The sequence below is a fragment of the Plectropomus leopardus genome, chromosome 20 (assembly GCF_008729295.1).
Source record: "Plectropomus leopardus isolate mb chromosome 20, YSFRI_Pleo_2.0, whole genome shotgun sequence".
Classification (NCBI taxonomy): domain Eukaryota; kingdom Metazoa; phylum Chordata; class Actinopteri; order Perciformes; family Serranidae; genus Plectropomus; species Plectropomus leopardus.
Genome location: NC_056482.1, coordinates 18,709,238 through 18,724,049, shown reverse-complemented (window position 1 = coordinate 18,724,049; position 14,812 = coordinate 18,709,238). Strand labels below are relative to the sequence as shown.

Here is a 14,812-nt window from a genome sequence, read left to right as displayed (position 1 = left end):
TTGTGAAATGTCAGTACTTTTCCAGGTTTTCCATGTCTGTGGGAACCCTGTTCTTATTTTAGGTGCCTCACAACATTATAGAATCGATACCTAGAGAGATAAGCCTTTATGTTAAAGAGTAAGATCCCTTTTTTTTTTTTTTTTTAACCCAGAAACATCCTGAAATCTTCATCACCAAACCCACCAGGCTTTTTTAAAATAGAAAGTGATTTTAGTTTGTATAGAGGTACAATATTTTTACAACTAACTGGGTGAGTTTAGATTTCTTCTCTGTCAAAACAGACTTCATGATTGTTGGAAAAGTAGAAAGATGAATCAAGATGTTTTATTGTGTTTTGTCAACTTTGAATAAAGGGTGTTTTGCAGCAATGATACATAACTGTTTTTTTAAAATGGAGACTGGTTGGCTTTGCGACAACCATTTTGGGTCTGTTTCTTGTTAAACAAAAAGGAACCTAATCTTTAACATAAAGGTCCACCTCTGCAGGGTCATTTTCATAATGTTGTCAGACACTTAGAATAATTGTCTGAGCATGTCAGTGGCCAAAACAAACACTTTTAGTGGACATTAATTGACAACGTTCACATGCCCTGAATAGTTATACTGTAGCCTGCTTCTAGCTCAGCACTCAACCAATTTAAAAAGAAAATGTGGTCCCCATTAGTCACTTGGAAAACAAAAACATGGAAAAACAGAGTCCAGGTTAAAAATGACAGAATTTACCCTTAAAGAAACTTTGTTGATTTTTTTCTTTAGTATCACCCATCTGTATGTGCATCATCTTTAAAGGTCCTTTAAATACTGCTTTCCCTGTATTTTAAGAACCACAGTTTTTGGGGTGGGGTTGGTTGAACTTTTAGACCTCTGAGTATATTTTTGTACACAACACATGATTGATTCCAGTATGTGTAGTCACAACAATCCTGTCCCTCTTTAATTCAAACATTACAGTAAAGCACCAGTAACAGATAAGTAAAGTAGCACATAGGTTTATTTTTGGATTTTCATGGTCTTACAGAAACATTACAAACATTACAGACAATTCACTCTGCATATTAAACATGATGGCATTAGATTATATTGCGTTTTGCAGAGAGAAAGGAAGGTTAAGTGATGCTGGTTCAGAGTTGTTAATGTTGTTATGCCACCTACTGGCCACTCAGGTGAACAACAGCAAACTGTGAATGAGTGAATAACGAATAGATTAATCCAGAAGGATTTGTACATCTAAAAAGGTAGCTTGAGTTAGTGTTTTAAAAATGTTTTGTATTATTGCAATGCCATATTTGACACCTAAAGTGTCAGGATTGAGAGTCAGTAAACATTGATTGACAACTAAGTTAAAATTCAAATTTTTTTTTAGGTTGTATGCTGCATTTGTTCTTTTGACAGTCCACAGTTAGCCTCAGAGGCCGGCTCGCAGGGCTCGTCCACAGCATCTTGACAACTTTCAGTTGACAGGTTGTTATCACGCCAGTTCAAACTCACTTCGTTAAAAATAACAGCTTCTTCATTATCCCTTAGAAGGCGTTTGAGGGGGCGGACAGGAACTGTACAATAAATCAGATGAAAAGTACAGTTCCAGCGAGCGTGGGCTTTGATGTTGATCAGGATGTTTGGTGCAGTCGCTGTTCAAACAGGTTCAGGAGCTCAGTCATGGTTTAAGTCTGAGGTGTTTTGATCAGTAGCAGTTTTAGCCGTGGTTTTCCTTTTGAAAGGCTTGAAGAAACTCGGGAGAGATGCTACCTTGTATGGGTTTTTCTTGTACGTGACTGCTTTATAGGTTTCCGCTTTGGACATGTCTACATACTCTGCAGCACTTGTCACATTCTTTTCTATGTTGTTGATCAACTCCCCCTGATAGAAGGAAAGCATAATTAACACCAGTGAGGATGTACGTCCCTTGACAGCACTATTTACATTTATACGGGGTTCCCACACTTTCTCATGGACAAAATTTCAAAACCTTTCCATGACTTTTCAAAGGCTCAGAATCAAATTTCGAACATGTCTCAACCTTTGATACCTGGAGTGACATCACTTTCTTGTGCTGTTTTAAGCCACCTTTCACAAGCATTCAAACCTTTAAACTCAGAGCAAATTGTTTTGATTTCTTTGAAAACATGGCGGAAGAAGGCAATGAGGACTTTGGTAAAAAATGAGAACCGTGCATTTTTTTAAAAATTTGTATCAAGCAGCAATAAGTTATTTGAGTGAATTTGCCAGACTTGACATTGCAGGTCCTTTGATGCAACTATTTCACACTGCAATGTTGATACTAAGACAAGTTACTGTGTAGCTCTAAATGAAGTCACATTAAAGCTACATTATGTCAACAAAAAAATAAATTTGCCATTATATTACATTATGTGGAAGGTTATCCCTGGATGATTACTGTAACAAATAATTAATTACACACAAAATTCCATGACTTTTACAAAACTTTTAATGATTTTTACTAATCCCATGACTTTTCCAGGCCTGGAGATGTGATTGTGAAATTCCATGACTTTTCTAAGTTTCCCATGACCCCTGTTTATATCAGTCCTGAGTAATGTTTCCAAATGAGGCAACTGTCTTACCTGAATCTCCAGCAACATGGCTGTGTCAGCAAATATCTCGTGCAGCTCTCTGATGCTGGACTCGAGGCAGACGATGTCCTGATGACGGGATTCAATCTCACTCAGAGCCTGGCTTGAAATCCGAGTGTCAGAGTTGATCTGTAGTAGCAAAGGTGCACAAGTAGCATTAAAATCAATCATCTAATTAGCTTCACATTATATTCCAACTGCATATCTAGTTTGTTCTTAACAAGGACAAATCTACAGAGGTATTACCTGTTATATGCAAGACTTTTAATGCCACTTGTAATTAAATGTGAGATCAATTTTACAATAACCAAAACAATAACAACAAAAAAGAAAAAACTAAAAGAAAAAAAGAACTGACATCAATTACCTTTGGTTAGGAAATATTTTGATCAACTGCTCATCATGACACAATTTTCTTTCTTTTTTTTTCGCACAAATTTTGTGTTTCTTACTCTGCATGTGGGATTTCACTGCCATCACACAGAGTTTGAAAAACATGTTGCACAACATACATCAAGCCTCCTATGCATTTCCATGTACCAGTTGCAGCCATGCAGTGAGATCTTGGTTAACTGGCAGTTTTCTGAGAATTTTTACTTCCTTTTATCGCTCAGCTTAAAATGACAGCTAGCTGGCAGACGGTGAATCCTCTGCCCTGAGCATCCCAGTCAGAAACAAAAGAGTGCTGTTGGTTTTGCTATCCTGAACTGGGTAATGTCAATGTGCGAGGCTTTGTTTAAATTACTTAAAAAAATGAAATAAATAATTTTTTTACAGTGGAACGTTAGAGAAAACACAATTCTAAATCTTTAAGATCAATTTGAGACAATGTAATACCAATTAAGAGCTTATTCTCACATTAATGGGTTCATTGCTTTATAAGACTTTTTTAAGAACTGCAGGAGCCCTGTAGCAACTAGCACATAGTCATTCTGTGTAGCTCAGAACTAAATGAAAATCTACTTACATCAGATATGAAGATGCTAAGATTGTCACGGTGCAGCATCTCCTCCAGCTCCTCATCTGTAGTCACTTTATTCACTGTGAAACAGCGACAAAACTGATGAGTTGAAAAAAAGATTTTTTGGCAATGATTGAGGGTGTAAAAGTTGGTCATATCAGACACATAATTTTACTACAAAAGTGTGTAGGCTTTAATCTTTTGGCATTAATACATTTACACTCTTCTCTGTTGTCTCTTCACAGATGAGCCAACAGAAGTGCACAGTTTGTGTTTGGGTGTTCACCACAGGATGGCGTGAATACTCCTCCACTCTTCTCTAATGCTGTGTCCATCTCTTAACCCAAATCGAGCCACAGTGTGCGTAATATGAAGAGAAAAGTAGTTTGATGGATAAAAAAAATGTAATTCTGAACTCCTATCTCAAAGCACTGAATATAAATAATAATTATTACAACCAAATATTAAATCATCTCTGACTATTTGATGAGCTATTAGTACAAAAACATATCTACAAGTTATCTTGCTAATAAAGAGTTGACAGCTGCTCCTTCATCCCTAAAATGCAGTAACTGTACTGGCATGATAAGATCTAGGTGTATGGTATAAAGTCCATTTACACAACACTGAGCCAAGTGAGTGTGTGGGGGGGACAAGTGTTTGTTTTGGTTTTATTTGTTTTTGGCAACTCACCAATCTCCAGCTGTCTCTGGATTTGTGCCTTGCACTTCTCTCTGAAGGAGACCTGTGCTTTATGGTGTCCCCTCATGACTTCAGCAAAGCACCGGGTCAGGTGTGAGTGCTGTTCAATATAAAGTAAAATCAGATTATAAACCACAAATGAAAGGAATTATTTAGACATAAATCAAGCACACAGATCACTGTCAGCAATATTTTCTTTTAGATGAGAAAAGATTGTGGCCTCCTTTATAATAAACTCAGAGTTGACCGACTTTATGCACCTGACTTAGTACAGGATATAAATGTATTGTCAGACCTGTGTCTTCTGAATACGCTGAATTACTGATGGTCTTTTACTGTTTTCATCCACTGGCAGGTTCTCCTGCATTGCTGTAAGAACACATAAGACGGATCTCATATAAAAACAAACACACTATTCACAACTCTGTCACAGTCACAGGAAACATGTTGGTTAAATATGGGTGTCCGTGGCTTCCTAAACAACAAATTCAAGGACTTTTCAAGGACTTTCTAGAACCAATGCCCTCCTGTTCAATGACCCAGCACAGCATAGTTTGACAAATGGACCACGGTTAATTACTCTTACAAAACTGGGAATTTGAATAATGATTAGTAGAAGGACTTACAGAGGTTCACAGACAGACAACGATTAAAAAGAGAGCGAAGCTTGAATGTTTGAACATGTTTCAATTGTGTATAAATATTCGCTGTTTGTTTTTAAAAACTTTCAAGATGAATTTCTCCTCAAATTTACAAACTTTCAAGGAAGTCAAGGACCCCAGTACACCCTAACTGTCTGACTCAGACAGTGATGTTTCTTTACTATTTGCACCTTCATTAATCAGTGTTTACTGGTGACCAGTAGACTGAAGTACAGTAGCCTTCCTTTTCTGTCAATTTGCATGTCAAATCTGTCATGAACTCTGCACTCCCAGAATTTGTGGAAGAGCAATGTTCTGCACACTAGTTCTCTAATTGTTTCAAACAATGTTACAAAGCCACATATCCACAAGAATTTTACACGTCTGCACCAGTTCTGTTACTGTCCCAATTACAGTATAAGCATATAATAAAAATCAGTATCTGATATGCAAAAGCACACTTTTCAAGGATTAAAAAGAAAAGAAAGAGAAAAAGAAAAACGATCACAACTCACATTTCAACTTGGCTTGGACCAAGTTGGCGTTTTTCTTAATGTCGTTGTTCAGCTGCTCCAGCTCGTATTTTTTTCCTGAGAAGATCAGAAGTTCACTTCATAAAAGGAATAATTTCAGCATTATATAACTTGCATTTCCTGTAATAACTTTGATGATCCCTCAACTTCAGGATGTACATAGTCAAAGATGACAATCGGTTAAGGAATAGCTGGACTTTATATGCACAATGTTATTATAGTTTTTCATAATGTTTGTTTTTATTATATTTTTCATTTTTGTTTATTAAAATGTTTAGTTTAATTTTTTAAAAAATAACTCTGTTCATATTAGCAGCATAACAATACAAACACACCAAAACAATTTATATTTTTCCAAGAGATTTGTATTACCATATTATACCTGTTACCTTACTATAAAGAGACCCAGGTGTGTTTGTCAAAGGCTGTTTGGTGGTTTTGTTTGTTTGTCTTTTCAGTGTTGTGTGACCTGAAGGAGGAGTTACATCTCTGAGAGCATCAGTACAACAGCAAAAGCATCACATTTATATTTTCTATAATTTGACGGCTTGTTGGGAACAGCTCCGACGGGAAATGCACATTTATCTGCGATGATGGCGCTGTGTTTATTTACCCTTGTCTCGGTTTGGAGTGGAAAGGATGACGCCATGTCTCTTCTCCACCTCTTCTGCTTGGCTGGAGATTTTTTCAATGAGGCTTCTCACTTCCCCCACCTGTACACACATAGAAACGCGTACATGAGGCTAAAACTGTGAATAACAAGAAGACAAAAACAGAACTACGCTGTTTGAGGTTTACCGTTTTGAAGAAGTCCTCCATGTTGATTGTCTCTGCCGTCTCCGTCATATCACCCCACTGCTGCCGTTAAAAAAACGAGGGAATTCATTATGCTTCTTAAAAATAGACACCTGTTGCTGCAAAACCACACATTTTAATGTTGTTAGCACCCCCTGCATTTATATCGACTTGTAAAAAAATGAAAACGTATCTAACAATCCGCTTCTGCTGCTCACTACACTAGCTGGATGCATTAGCTATTGTTTTCTACTCCGGCGAATTCAAGTCTTTTAACTTCTCCAAAACGGTTATAACTTGCTGTAAATACTCACAGCGCGCCCCGCATTATCACAACAACAGCGAATCGGTTTTAGATGTTTCTTTTACTTTCATTATTCACGCTAAGACTCGACCTTTACCTGTTGTGTGTCCTCTTGTGAGCTGAGCGCACCTGTTTGTTAAAGAGCGCGAGCACGCAGGCGCGTTCCCGTGTTTAAAAAACTACACTGAGCAGGTAAAGCGACTCAAGCATCTTTTCATACAAATGGAGCTGTTGAGGCGTTTTCTACGTGTAGCTAACGCTTGCCTGCATGTGTTTAAAAGATACTGTGGGTGGGGGTGTTATGGGAGTATTATAGCCTATCTTAGGGTGGCGCTACACACCTTCCGCCACACAGGGGCGTGAGAGGTGGGGGCCCTCAGAAAATTGTTGGCATCAGACACTTCTCCTAAATTCAGGTGATCTTTATGCAGACTTTGTGCCTTTTCTGCATCAATTTATGTTGTAGCCTAAATGTCTATCTTTTTGTACAAAAAAGAAAAACATGTCACTATGTTTTCAGGGTCCTTCTGTTAGGCACGCTGACTCCCTGTCATGATTAGGGCACTTGAAAATAATGCTGTCGTATATTTTATTTTTTTTGAATGCATACATTCTTGAAGCATCTTTAAAACCATTAACACTTGTAGCCAATTAATGTACTGATTGTGTCAAACAATGCATGGTCTCTGCATCACATTCCGTAAATAATAATTTTAACACTTTTTTTTCAAAACTGAAAATAAATTGGTCTAATTTCAACACTTGTTGTTTTGCTTTTTTTTTTACAAAATGTTTTTGCTTTCTACCTCTGTACTTTTTTTTGTTTATGGAGTGTTAGAACATTTGGAAAAAAAAAATCCTCTTACATTATTTGTATTGCGTTATGTTTGGATACCTGTTTGTGTGTGTGTATGCGCGCGTGTGTTTATGACTTGTTCTGCCAACGTTCTGCCAAACTGCTTTGCCTTACATAAAGGAGGAAACAAAATTCAAGTGTTTTACACATAGGCTATACTACAGTGCTTCACAAGCTTATGCAAATGATGGTTCGTGTGTACTGTATTGATGCAAAAACTTTATTTGAAGAGTTTTGGGAGAATTGTTTGCTTTTGCAAGAGATGCATTGACTTACTAATTCATTCATACATTGTGTGGTTTGTGGTTAGGGTGCAGAGTTTGGGAAAAAAAATAGCCTACAGTTTTAAAAATGTTGCCTAAGCCTCGAGAAAGAAAAAAAAAAACTATAGTATATAAACTTTTTCTTTGTATGACAAGTCAATATGATAGGAGAAGGAATATGTCAGTGAGCTTATTTTATCAATATAACACTAGCAGGCATTGGGATGAGCATTACAGGGTGCCTTTCAACATCCACCCACAGATAAATGTGTCCTCCAGCCCTCTAACTTTTGGCTGATTGTTGTTCTGTTGGCATTGCCCCTGACAAGCAGATATACTTAATTACAGTAGAATCTCAAAGGGTTTTGTGCTCTTTTTACCACAGGGGTCCATTGTCTTTAGGATACTTTTTGACAACTATATCCAACACATTGTATTAACTTTATATCCTCACTGTCTTCCTCTACAAACTCAAAACAATAATGGCCTCTCCCTGAAGTATATGACAGTATGCAGTGGTGCCAACCTGAACTGCAGGATGTCTGCCAGCCTTCATTTGTACTGTTTATATAATGGCAAACATCCAAGTCAACTGTCCTCACTAACCTGCTGTTGCCTGAACTGTAACGGCAAACTTTCAGGCTTATTATAGCACCATTTACATAGGTGCAGTCCAACAAAACCATGGATGTCTGTGTCTTCTGACAAAATGATGTACTTGCAATTTACGGGAGGGAGCGCTTGTTGTGGTCGATAAATTCTTATTTATGTGAAGCACAGGGAGAGACTGACACACTGCAGATGGATCTCGACTGCAGTTAAGAGATAAATTGCCAAAGGAGTGAAACATTTTCCAGGCCCAGTTCAAAATCTCTACATTACACTAATGCCTCACTTGCATAAAAAAATGTCATTATGCACCTTAAAATGGAAGCAAACAGCTTTGTCCCCAAATGCTGACTTACTAAAACTAACATTTGAACACTTTTGCATCATTACAAATCTAATAGTAAGTTTATCACAGCAGGGTGGTCCAGGGTACAAACTGTTTTGTCCACTGGCCAAATCTAAATCAAACATTATACCCTTTAAAAATGCTAGTAAGTTTTAATATTATAATTTATAATGCAGTGACAAAAGAGATTTTTGAATCTGATGATCACAACAGTTCAGCTATAAAATGCACAGCTGTGAATGGTCCCTTTTCTGTGATCAACTTGCCATATTGTCCGTTTAACTCTTGGAAACCTTGATCAGCATCAGTTTCTTGTGTCACGTTCAGACACCTTGACACTTTATTACTTTTGAAAACATAACTAAATAGGCAACCAGCAACTTGGCAAGAGATGTCCCAAAATTGCAAGAAATTAGGAAAAGATGGCAAAAAAATTAACTGAAAATTATAAAATAAAATAAAATAAATTATGAAATAATAAATAAAAAGAGAGAGACACACAGGAGGGAAAATATGAGAACATAATTATTTAATTATAATCATATGTTTAAAGTTAATTACGTTCACATTTTTTCAAGTCATTTCTCAGTCAGTCCTTTCTGTTTTTGCATGCCAATTTTCAGTTTTTGTTTTTTTTTTGTACCATTTTACTAATTCCTTACTAATTGTGGGTATAATTTTCCTCTAAAGTTGTCCCTTGCCTTACCTGTTTGATTTGAGACTAAGCCAATTTGTTCAGGTTTTAAGGGATTAAGGGGTTTTCCTTTGTCTCTTCACAAAGGTGAAAATGTGCTCAGAGACATGGACGGATCAAGGCATCTGCCACCTCAGATGGAGATTCTGCAGAGAAATAAATAACAGATTCTTCAGAGACATACGAATTGGCCTTTTCACAAGAGTGACACACACAGTGGGAAGCTTCCATCTGCAATCAAAAGTGCTGGTTTTCATAAATAATGCATTGAGTGCCTGTGGGTAATGAATAGCTTCTCTGTTTCTTGGTATGTGGTATACGACCTTCCATTATTTTATGTGGGGTCATGAGTAGGGGCGTCATAGTGGGGTAAAAATTGGGACTGATTACTATGAGCCCCAATGGTCAGCACATTCTAATCCCACCTCAAAACGCCTGAAATAAAAAGTTAGTAGTTAGTAGTAATAATTAGTACCATATTAAATTAAATTGTCTAAATAAATCGGTTGAGAGACTGGACTATGTACAACAAAATAGTATTTGTTTTCTAAGGCCCCTCTCACCTTTTAATAGCACAAACTCATTTAGTCTGCCCCTGCAATAGGATTTGTCTCAGTGAAATGCAGCTAAACCCGAATGAGTGACTGCAAACGATGCTGGAGCACCACGTACAATGTCATGTTTTTAACCCGTCAAGGGGAAATCCTCGTTCCAAAAAAGAAAGAAAGGAAAGGCAAGAAAAGAAATCTGACTGTGTTTTAAAAAAGAAGAAAAAAAAAAGGGTGCATGAGAGAGACTTTGATAATGAAAGGAAGGTTAGGGGGCCAACAGAGAGACTGGTCCAGTATTTGGTGCTACATCCCTAGCCATGAACACAATGTTATTTGTATGAAGTTTAATTTTCAAAACTAAGCCTGAATCTTGTTTTTAACACAATGAAAACTATAAATGTTGAACGCCACACCTCCTGAGGGCAGATGGTTACAGTTATTATCAAGGTGTGGCAGGATGTTTGCTCACTAACTGACATTAAATAAGTGTACTGTCAAACACCTGTTCAAAACCAGTCCTTTATTTCTTTGTCACCCTGTTTTAAAAAATATAAAATCCTTCCAAAGCCGAACATATTATGCTATTAATATGGGGATAGTGACTTGTTAAGTTTTAAGACACTAACAAAAACAAATGTGCCAGAACTGAAATAATTAGTTGCTGCAATGGTGGAAACAGCATCTTAACAAATATTTGCTTAGTAGAACAAGTGAGGATCAGACGGACCAGTTCTGTGTTAATATTAAAATTGTTAAGTCTCAACTGATATCAGTCTTCTCTGTGACTGTGTGATCCTGATATATTCCAGATATATGATATGACATGATTTTTTCTACTTCTTGTCTTTTTTCTCTCCTTCTGGATTTATTAATTTATTTATTTGCTTTTTTTTTGGTTTTACTTGATATATGCACTTGAGTCTGCCCAAATGTAAGAAAAAAGTTATATTTTTTATGATAATCTGGAAAGGACATATAAGCCATGTACCAGGCCTTTCAAAAATGAATTCAGAAAAGATTGTTCAAAAATTGAATCAGATATTAAAAAAGTGACATAATCTCAATAAGCAGCTAATCACACCCACAAAGTGTGGAAGTAGGCTTTTTATTATTTCAGTTTATTAGGATCATGTTTTTTTATGTCCATTTGGAAGCATTTAAAAACATTTAAATCAGACAAAACTTTATATACATGTCAAATGAAGTATTTCAACACACACCTGAAAAAGATCTAAGAGGTTGAGAAGTAGAATTAAAAATGAGGAAATCAGAATTGTAGCTGGGGCAGGGTAACTGTAAATTCTGCCCTTTAACTTTTCATGAACCATTCGACCTGTGTGTGAAAAGTTTATACCTCTCTAACCGGAGGTCAAAGCACAAAGATCGTTGTTGGACCTGTCAGTGGTGAAGACTTGCCTTCATATGAGCTTGAACATGGGAATTCAACACCTTGCACTCGCTACATCTCAGTGCTGCCCTTCAAACTGCAGTGTTTTGGATTTCGTAGATATTTTTGACATGAACTGAATTATTATTTGATGCATTTATTTCTTCCCACCACTAGAGGTAGCTTCAAGATTAGATTCTGAAGATAGAGAGCGCCTTCTCTCTTTTCCCCTTAGCCTCAAGCTGGGGTGTCAAACTCATTTTAGCTCATAATTGGCTGCATACAGAGCAATTTGATCTTAACTGGGCCAACCAGTAAAACCATTACATAATAACCTATAAATAAAACATCCAATTTTTTCACTTTCTTTTAGTGTAAAGAACTAAATTCTGAAAACATCCACATACAAAGCAGACAATAGATAGCCTAAGATGCCTTAAGAAAAATAGGATGCAATTTTTCCACATTCAGTCAGTTTAGTACTTCATTACCTCTAGGCCTTCAGAAGTGCATGAACAATAGGTCTGCAAAGTCATCCAGTGGGCCGGACTGGGCCCTTTGGAGGGCCAGTTCTGGCCCACGGCGCCATATGTTTGACACTCTGGGAAAAGTATGATCAGCACTTCAGCATAATTCAGTTCAATTCAGTTTAGTTTGACTCAGGTTTTCTGAGAGACCCACATTTAATGATGAATTACCAATACTTTTTTGGCAACACATATTTTGTGCAATTTTTCCACAGATGTGAGGAAGTAGATTACAGTATCAGGAGGCGGTTCACTCTGTGGTTTCTGAGTCAGCATATAGATTTTTTGTGATGGCGATGCTGTATAACAGATATTACAAGGTTATTTAACCCAATATGAAAAAAAGGTGTTGGAAAAAAACAACTGGGTTTCAAAGTGGCTGGTACAGGGTTGGCCACATATTCTTCCACACTTGGACAGACAACACCCTCAGGGCCTTGCATAGGTAATTCTATTGTTTTTGGCTGGTGTCCTGAGCCCAGGCAACAATGAGCTGGTAATTACTAATTAGCAGTCTGTCCAGTCCATGCTAAAGCTAAAACAGATGTACCAGCCAGGTCTTTCTCTGCCAGCATTCTTGTCCCAGCCTTTACAACCAAGACAATATGCCTCTGTGGGATGACAGTGACAGAGCTTAAGATGTTGTAGCATGCCATTGTAATGCAGGGGTTGGAGGGACTCCTCTGCAGAGACAATCTCCAGCAGTGTCACTCTGAATTAGCTCAGTCAGCAGAGCGGTTGTCTAAAGTCTTGGAGTGAGTAGACTGAGAGTCGCCTAAAAAGGTAGATGAAGTTCTCAAAAAGAGGACTGAGGTTTAAAAATCAAAATTTTATTTACCAGGGAATAATAATAAACTAATCCAAGGTATTTTCATTTCCTCAATTTGAAGGATTTTGATTCAGAACCAAAACCACAATATGCTACATAACAGCACCATAATGCAGTACATCATAGGTTCCTGATCTTTTTCCTTTAGGGATCCCTTTTCTATAATTGAGTAAACTCCTGGCTATTTATGGAAATTTCATATGAAAGCATTAAAAACAACAATACAGAGCAAGTGATAAACTATACAGTTGACCTAAATGTGTAAGTGTAAGTTGTGAACACGCATATATATATATACACACATACTTTTACAATACATGTATATATTTTCAATAACAAACTTTAAAATAACATTCTCAATTAGTTTTCTTCACTGAAATGAATGAAATACTGATGTATAGGCCTGATGGTTATTATTATTATTATTAAATGAACATTTACATTTTTTTAAGTACACCTCTTAAAATCAAGTTGGCCTTGTGACCTCTGTAAAGCTTTAGTGACCCCTAGTGGGTGTTGGGTACTAATGCCTTACATCCATCAAAATAAAAACTTTCTGGCTACACATGAAAATTACTTTTTATTAATTAATGCTCAAGCATATTTAATATTTATTCATCAGTTATAGATGCTTTAAATACACTAAGTCACACTTTTAGGAGTAAAAGAAAAAAGTTTTTAAAAAGTAATATATCTTGTTAAAGTTTACTTTGAACCATGTCTGCAGTGTTTATACACTGCTTAAAAATGTTGACTGTGGGGAAGTTAGAATAAAATGTTATCAGTTAAATAAAAGAAGAAAACTAGATGCTTTTATTAATAAAATCCAGCCCCCAGAGGGAATCTAACCCATGGACCTGGTAATTTTGATGCCATGATCTACTAGCAGAGCAGTACAGGCCCACACTTTTCCTTGTAACGTTCAATGTAAATCAATAATGCATGCTTGCAGGCAGGCTCAGCAGTGTTTAGCAGTGATTTCGTGGACTGGTACACCCAGGAGTAGGCAGGCAGTCAGCTGGGGAGCAATTTTGCTACATGGCTGATGATGAGTCCCCAGCAAAGCAGCAGGAGGATGAAAGTCCAGCTGTGATACGTGTCAGGCCACCTCTCTGTGTAATCTAGTCAAAGCAGAGGTGACTAGAATTAGAATTCATGGATAAGGTATGACTATGATCTGGCATTATTGTAGGTGAAAAACTGGATTATTTATGGAATAATCATGTAATAGTTACTGAGGTGTAATGCAATTCCCTTAAGAAAAAGAAATCCTGTTTATTTTAATTAATGAGATTATAATATTACAATTGTGAAAAAAAATTCATGGAGGAAAAAAAAATCTGCTTTTGTTTGTATGAATTAACAAGGTTATTATGAAATTATGAGAAAGGTGTTCATGGGAAAAAAATCTGCTACTGCCCCCCCCCCAAAAAAAAAAACATTTTCATGAAGATAAAACTACTCTTGTTTCTGCTTTAGAATTATCAGAAAATCTATTTTTTTCTTTTGAAAAAAAAATCCTTAAATTAACAAGTCTCAGAATTCTGAGAAAAAAATCTTATTAATTCTGAAAACACAACAGACATTTTTTCCTCAGTGAGATGAGATCATCCTGTTGAGTTTCTCCGTCTCTCTCTCTGTCCTGCATGCACGCACACACATGCATGCATGCACGCACACACAGCATACATAATTTAATATCTTCACACCTCCACTGCCCCTGCTCCTGGCACCTGCCACCTCCTGTCTCCTCTTTACTATTTTTAAATGTGAAATTTCATTATCTATTAAGATGCCATCACAAGACATATGTGGTGATTTTGGCCATGGCAGGAGTTAACTGAGGGGTGAATGTGAGCCCAATGCGCATGGACCACCTAATTAACCAGGCTAGCAGGGTGTAGAGGTTTACGCTCAGTGCAATCCAACTTAATTGTGTTTTCCTTTTCATGATTAAAGGCTGGATCTAATATAATCGTGTAATGCTCAGTGGGTGGAGTACAGCGCTAACACTGCCAGAGTGACTCGCAGTGGGCCGACTTTACTGTAAATAGAAAAGTCTATAAAACAAATATTATAAATCAGTGATGTCCAGAGTATTCCAGGGTTGCTTGTGATAAGGTGGTGTAATATACCATCAGTTTTATCCACTTTATCTCTTGTCTTCCACAGTTATTGACTTCCTATATTTCCCAAAATGACCTCCGGTGTCTCACTGAGAA

The 14,812-nt window shown here is 36.9% G+C and overlaps 1 protein-coding gene across 4 annotated transcripts; it reads right to left on the bottom strand.

The window, feature by feature from the left end:
* Nucleotides 1–974: 974 nt before the first annotated feature.
* On the bottom strand, nt 975–6,822 carry LOC121959832 (syntaxin-2-like). 4 transcript variants are annotated; one of them, XM_042509342.1, is made up of 9 exons: nt 6,626–6,822; nt 6,228–6,287; nt 6,043–6,142; nt 5,412–5,486; nt 4,551–4,624; nt 4,247–4,355; nt 3,560–3,633; nt 2,584–2,721; nt 975–1,858 (listed from the first exon to the last, which is right to left on the bottom strand). In XM_042509342.1, exons 2-9 carry the CDS (start codon nt 6,273–6,275, stop codon nt 1,652–1,654), a joined length of 825 nt encoding a protein of 274 aa, XP_042365276.1. In that variant the 5' UTR covers nt 6,276–6,287; nt 6,626–6,822; the 3' UTR covers nt 975–1,651. The 4 variants fall into 4 exon arrangements, with proteins under 4 accessions (XP_042365276.1, XP_042365277.1, XP_042365278.1 ...); XM_042509343.1 differs by having other exon boundaries at nt 6,228–6,284; XM_042509344.1 differs by lacking the exon at nt 6,626–6,822 and adding an exon at nt 6,539–6,619.
* Between the last annotated feature and the right edge of the window lie 7,990 nt (nt 6,823–14,812).

Bases quoted from the DNA above. Each gene is read 5' to 3' on its own strand.
- LOC121959832 (XM_042509342.1), bottom strand. From the start codon at position 6,275: ATGACGGAGACGGCAGAGACAATCAACATGGAGGACTTCTTCAAAACG. The intron at 6,143-6,227 runs GTAAACCTCAAA...ATGTGTGTACAG, and splicing joins TGGAGGACTTCTTCAAAACG to GTGGGGGAAGTGAGAAGCCT. The intron at 5,487-6,042 runs GTAAATAAACAC...TGATCTTCTCAG, and splicing joins CACTCCAAACCGAGACAAGG to GAAAAAAATACGAGCTGGAG.